The following is a 6,927-nucleotide window of genomic DNA, read 5'->3' on the forward strand; positions in this document are numbered from 1 at the left end:
TCGTTTGCGTTTGTTTCCTTTTCTGTTTTTTCTCCTCTCTCCCCCTACCTCGCGTAATTCCGACAGCCAGTGAACGCGGCGCGGCTTCATGCTGCGTCTACCTCTGTTTATTTTCAGAGCAGTGACGCGGACGCTGCACTCCGCCTATATGGGGCTCGTCAGACGGTGGCGGGGACCGGGATTGGTGAGCTGTTGTTGCTGTAGCAGCTTGTGTCGGCGCTGTGTGGAGGGAGGAGGAAGAGGGGGGGTATAAAAACCCGCTCCAGCGCTGAGAGCTTCACTCTGGTGGAGGAAAGTGAGCACGGAGGGTTGGTAGACGTGGCACCAAGTGACCCCCCGCAACTGCCCCCTGTATTTACAAACAACAGGCGTCTATTTGCCCCACAACCCTGTACCGTCCCGGCACACGGACTCTCTCTGAAGGAGAACTCCCCTCGACTAATAAATGCCAAGAGGAAAAACGAAAGAGCCAACTGATCAGGATCGCCGCTCGGACGAAGTGGAGAAAAACGGTCGGACGAACACGTAGTGACGAAAACAAAGCACGGATCGCCGCCGTTACCGTTCTCAATGCATACCCTTTGTGCCCGGGGAACGATGAAGCCAGAGATCACCGCCGCCGTCGGATTTCTGTCGAGATTTCTGCGGGTAAAAGGTCACGTAAACGACAGACAGGTCCAAACATTCAACCAAAGCTTACAGGATATTTTGTCAGGTAAGAAAAACACACAATCCTCTTTGCGCCCACAAGACACCAGTTAAAAACACCTCACCGTATACGCTACACTCTCACACGTTTAGGTTCGGTGTCGTTGTAGCGTCAAATGCATAAATTCGGCTTTTGTTTGGGTTTAGATTGATTCAGAAGAAGCCTTTCTTTGTTCTCGCAAGTATCACTGTCAGCGCTACCAACGCGCACCGCCGTTTGCGCACATCGAAAAGGGAATGGGGAAAAAAACACGAGTACACACAGCGGGCGATCTTAATCGAACGATTTGTCGACGATTAAATTGCTACAATCGGATATTTTATTCCCGCAAAGATACAAAATGAGGCGGTTGGATGTGTTACTTTGTTTGGAAGAAGAAAAGGAGGAGGAGGAGGAGGAGGAGGAGGGAGGAGGGGGGTGCGAAGAGCCTCAAACAAGGAAGTGCGCCTCGGTCGATAAAGCTCTCAGAGAACTGAGCAAAACAGCCCCCAGTGAGGCTGCTCAATTACGTAATGCATTGGACGAGATGGGTTGATAATGAAAACAAGTCCAATACCAAACCAACCTGCAGCACTGGCGCTTACAAACATATTTATTTTTATTTTATAAACAGTCTTATTTGAAAACATCACATTTTGCGACGTGTGTGTGTGTGTGTGTGTGTTTCAACAGTGAGGGAATGACCTTGTTGGTTTTTTTTTCCCTGGCATTTAACGTTACATTTTGACCTTGTTTACGGTGATATTATGTTTTACCACGTCTCCCGTTCATTTTAGCACATTAGCTATTTACAGAGAAATCACACTTTCTCGATTTATTCTGCAGAAAATTCAGGCTTGCATATTTTTATTTTTTATTTTTTTTGTATTTTTCGTTTTTTTAGAGAACTGTGCTGCTCGCGGATTGTGTCTAATTTTCTGCTGTGAACACATTCCAGCCAGAGAGCTCTTAAGCTTCTATACATCTGCCTCCATATACTAAGCAGATGTCCTACATAAGGAGCTCACTTGTATAAAAAAAATGTACTTTGCAGATGCAGTAGGCTAGTATGACCATTGTTGTAGGTAAATAACATCTCCAGTTAGAATATAACTGGTTGCCCAAAAAGAACGACACAATACCATTTAGTACAAACTGCAATTCATTGTAGGTGGCCTTAGGTGCCTGTGTAACATGGGCATACGTGTTGTTTGAAGCAAATCTTGAGATAAGATTTCCCAAAAAATATCATCACTAAGCACATTTCGACAACTGTTTGTAAACAAGACAACAGTTTGAGTTGTATGGACTCCGCTGCCGTGAGGTCTGCATGTGGGGGAGGGGATGTTTTTCCCGGTGGGCGCCTATAGGAGGACATGAAAGACACAGGCAGTGTAATCGGAGGGGAAATCCACTAAAATGAATTGGACCTCGCTGTATATTTAGTGCACATAAACATGAATTATATCAAAGTAATGTGAATTGTAAGGTTCATCTGTCGTGTGCAAGACTTGGATGCGATGATATTGTATTTTGAAACTGTCGTTAACTGATTTATAGTCCAGTTCAAACCAAAATGTCCAACGCGGTCTCATTTTGTGCGCGAGGCAGAAACAAAAGCATGTGGTAGTATTCTGTGAGGGCTCGTTGCTACTAAACTAGGCCAGCCGGAGCTCTTTTGTGCCTGGAAACGCCACAATCGCTCACTATTGTGTCTGCCTGCTGAAAAGCTAGGGGTGCCTAGCTCCCCTTGCTTGTGCTGAGCGAAGGGAAGTGTGCAAACTAGGCCCAGTGACCAGATTTCAAATCACGATAGTTGTGTAATAGTTTATCAGCAGCAGTGGGATTTGATGCTCATCCAGAAAATGGGTTTGATGAAAACAACCTTGCAGAGCGAGCCAAAAGAGAATCTCCGTATGTTGTGTTTCTGGTGGTCGAGGTATAAACACTCTGTTGTTAAACGGAGTCAAGCGCACACTGGTCTGCTTTCTTTTGTGTTACCTGTCTGTCCCTTCCTCCCATGTGCCCTCCTTTTTAAGAATCGGCCCTGTTGAGCTGATCTTTCCCCAGCTGCTCCAGTGTTTGAGGGTAGCGGCCTTTTGTGGCTCAGTCCGAGGCTGAAAGATCATTCAGGCCCTTGTGCTCTTTCACGAGTGCCAGTCCGTCCATTAGCTCGGCACTATACAGCCTTCTGTGATAAGACCCGGGGGGAGAGGGAGGGGGTTGTTTTTATCCGGTGGATGCATACAGGTGGCCTTCGGGCCCCTGGCCTGAATGCTGGCCTACTTCACTTACCCTGTTTCTCTTTGTCCACAATGAAGTTGGAATCAATGGCAATTCAGTGTGGATGCATCTTGTCAGAGTAAGGGGGGGGGGGGGGGGTTTAAAATTTCCCAAGAAAGAAAGTTAGTTTTTTTTTTTTTTTTTTTTTATATGCCAAAAGTGAATTCATGCAAGGAAAGAGTGAGCCATATTTTACTTCCTCAAACACCCAAAATCTGTCAGAGACAGTCACCAGTATAATTTTCTCCTCATCGTCGTAACCACTAAAATGCCTTGAGCGTATGGTAAGCAGCATTGAAAAATAAACTTCCACACAGACGGGGACGGAAAGAAAAACAAGGTCCTCTCCCTTTAAGAGGCGGCGCCTGGTGTCCCCGATGGCCGACACTTTTGGTGTTTTTTGTTCAGCCAGTCATGGGCGAGTCTGTCACACTGACGACAGCCAGGGGAGGGATTGTGCAATTCAATGGCCCTCTTTTTGTCACGTAGGCCCGGGGTGCCACTGGCCGCCTGTTTATGGCTGCTTATCAGGACTCTAACAGGTGGTGCTTTTCTGTCCTTTCTTCATCTACTGAACACAACTGTGCCCTGCACTTTAGTGTAGATACGTTTTGTTTTATGGGCGATAGGCGAGACACTTGCAAGACATCCACACAGGCAGACTGTAACATGATTTACATATTCCTAAAATGTAATGGATTACAGTAATTATAATTTTCTCTAAATAGGTAGAACGTTACAGTTCATGCTTTTTGCAAGATATTTTATTTTGACGAGTCGGATCCCAACTTGCCTCCTGGCAAAATAGCAATACATGAGATTAAGATCTACTCCTCTTAATCATTAAGCCCAATTCTTATTGGAGACGACCCAAATGTACACACTCGGACAGTCGGTAATGTTTTCAATGGGATTTAATTAATTACATTATTTATTGGTTTATTTGGTAGGGAAAGTGCACGTTAATGAATATTACTATAAATGCACCAGAGCTGGCCAAAATCATTATCTGTAGTCCTGGACTACAATTGGTTAAAGCATTTATATGATAAATAAAGACTTAACACATATTTTTCATCGTCCTTTCAAGACCGTGTGTTTGTTCTTTTTACAATGTTCCCATCTTAAACAGTTTTTACAGCCATGGTATGGTATTTTTATTGGATCATGTTTGACTTATCTGACACAGTTTCGACCTTTGGACGGCCTCGGTTCACATCCATGTAGTCGGTGTACAACAACACATTCTTCTCCTCTTATTGGCGCACATGACGCGATTTTACCCGCTTTACATGTTATTACAAGCAGCCCGATGGTAGTCACTGCAAAGCTTAACTTTCTCTCTCTCTGTCTACTTTTCTCTCCCCTTTGTCTCTGCAGAGCAATACAAGCACCACTGGTTCCCAGACAGGCCCTGCAAGGGTTCAGGTTACAGATGCATCCGCATCAACCACAAGATGGACCCACTGGTGGGGCAGGCGGGCCAGCGCATCGGCCTGACCATCCAGCAACTCTACCAGCTGTTGCCCAGTGAGCTCACGCTCTGGGTGGACCCCTTCGAGGTGTCCTACCGCATCGGCGAGGACGGTTCCATCTGCGTCCTGTACGAGTCGCAGCCCTGCCCCGTAGTAATGCCGGCGATGGTCACCGTCAGCTCCCCCTCAGGAAACGGTATGTCGGGGAGCCCCATGGTGGACAGTCGCATCAGCTGCAAGGAGGAAATGATGGTGCTGGGCAGAGCCAGTCCCTCCAAAGCCTACAATATGATGACTGTGTCCAGTTAAAGAGGCCCACCGTCACCCACCCCGGCCTACTTTTGTTCTGTGTCCCGTCGTGGCTGGTCAGATCGTATGATCAGATCAGGGTGAGCCTTTTTGAAGCTAAGAATATGAAATGAAATAGTGAAAGAAGAAAAAAGAAGAAGAAGAAAAAGGATGTGGCCTATCATCCAGGTGATGGAAACCTTGATATTTTTTACCCTCTCCCCCCATTAGCATCTGTTCTGTTGAGTCATTGGATCAGCTCGGCACTTATTTTAGGAGAAGCTTTGTGGAAATGGGACTGTTGGGGCAGCTAAACAACCAACCAACCAACCAACCAGGAACCCCCTCGACTATAAACAACATGGTGATCAGCTCCACCTCCCAAGGGGCTATCATTGACTTTGCACTTTCTTACTTGTGGTTACGATGGGTACATGTTTAACACACCACAGCAAAACACCAGAACCTAAATTGTAAGGTTTTGTTTTTTTTTGGGTTTTTTTAAATCAGGAACCCTACCCCTTGAATTTCAAAATCCTGAGGTTTTTCAATTTGCCGTTTTCACTTGTTTTGTTTCTTGGGTGGGGAGGAAGTTGAGGTTTAGACTGAAGCCTTTCACAATCCAAGCTCAAGGTAAAGAAACACCCAATGAGAGCATCTCTATTTTCTATAAGACCCCCTTTTTGGACCACAGGGAATTAGTTTTCTTTATCTTGTAGCTGGAAAAAGGCTTTCAGTCTCAACTTTGCCTCCCCCCCTCCCCTACCATCAACACAGAGCCTCAGAAAACCATCATCTCAGCGTTCTCTCTGTAAGTGCAAGTGGAATGTGTTACGACACCTGCTACCTGTGGATACCAGTGTGTCCCGTTGCACTGTCGCCCTCCCATCACCCATGTATGTGTAGCTTTCCAGGGGGAGGGCAGGGGATCCGTCTCCTATTCCCCCTCCCCCGAGTTAATGAATGTTGTTGAAAATCACAATCAAGTTCCTGTGTTGTTAATATTGCCCCCTTTCCTCCAACCACTTTGTCATCTCACGCATCGCCAAAATTCAAAGTGTAGCAAAAGGGGGGGCCTATTTTACCCAAATTTTCGTCTCGTGGCCCTGAATTGACGTTGAATGCACTTTGACGTGAGATTGTGTGGGATGTGTACTTTGTAGAGAAAATCGCCTGCATTCCATCCATTCGAATGTCATCTTTTCGCGCCGTTTTTATTGCCCTCCCTATTCTTAGCCGTTTGTTCATACTGTAGCTCCCACGTTGGGATAGACTAATGTCTATTAAATCGGAAGTGTGCAACTCTGGATTTCAAAACTTTTTTTTTTTTTTTTTTTTTTTTTTTTTAATGACACTGTATTTGTGAACATTTCAGAGCGCTTGATTTGGAGAGTATTTTAGGTGGTATGTTAGAAACATTCTGTCATCCGTTCATATGGCACTGTTCGCTCTGGCAGGACGCAGAGCTAAGCTGTCCCCACCCCCCCCCCCACCCCCAGATGGTGATTTGTGTTGCGCATAGAAGAAAAAAAAAAGTTAGTCCAGACTAAGTGATGACTGTGTAAGACTTTGGCCAAAGGGAGGTCTGGAGCACCAACTGTTAAGAAATTAATTTGAACTTAAATTACAAACACCAGGCCTTGTCAGCCTTCTATAATCATTAACATTTATTCCCATGGTCTTGTAAAAAAAATGAGATCCTTATATGTGCATTGGAGGTTCATTGCCTTACGAAGACCTCATTGTCATGAATTATGAGCCATTCGTGATTTTTAAACTAATACCAGGCGTATGTGAGCCAGCCTGGTTCATGCGCTGCCCGGACCCTCACTGGAGGTGTCCATTTTCCAGCCTGGCAGTGTCAAATCCCCCCCCTTCCTCTCCCTACACTCCTCCTGGTGTGTGGGGGTCAGAGTGCCTCACGTGCCACATATCACCCCTCAGCTCAGACCTCCTGTTCAGGCAAAAGCAAGCCAGCTTGCTGCTAGCGGACCCCCTGTGGATGCAGGTGGACTTAATGTGACACATATCATCATCCATCACTGTGGGGAGCTGGGTAAGGAAGGCGGGATGGGAAGCTGGTGTGAGAGAGGGGTGGTGGGGGGGCCAGGGCCGGACTCTTTTTGTCCAGGGCAGCTAAAATCCCTCCAGCCCCCCCCACCCTTCTTGACTTATTCAACATCCCCCCCCCCC

The 6,927-nt window shown here is 46.2% G+C and overlaps 1 protein-coding gene across 1 annotated transcript; it reads left to right on the forward strand.

The window, feature by feature from the left end:
• Nucleotides 1-258: 258 nt before the first annotated feature.
• Nucleotides 259-6,769, forward strand: btg1 (B-cell translocation gene 1, anti-proliferative). Its single transcript, XM_031859266.1, has 2 exons — nt 259-715; nt 4,352-6,769. The coding sequence occupies exons 1-2, from the start codon at nt 571-573 to the stop codon at nt 4,753-4,755; spliced, it is 549 nt and encodes a 182-aa protein (XP_031715126.1). The 5' UTR covers nt 259-570; the 3' UTR covers nt 4,756-6,769.
• Nucleotides 6,770-6,927: the final 158 nt, after the last annotated feature.

This window comes from Anarrhichthys ocellatus, unplaced genomic scaffold, assembly GCF_004355925.1.
Source record: "Anarrhichthys ocellatus isolate YVR2014 unplaced genomic scaffold, GSC_Weel_1.0 scaffold21, whole genome shotgun sequence".
In the NCBI taxonomy this organism is placed as follows: Eukaryota; Metazoa; Chordata; class Actinopteri; order Perciformes; family Anarhichadidae; genus Anarrhichthys; species Anarrhichthys ocellatus.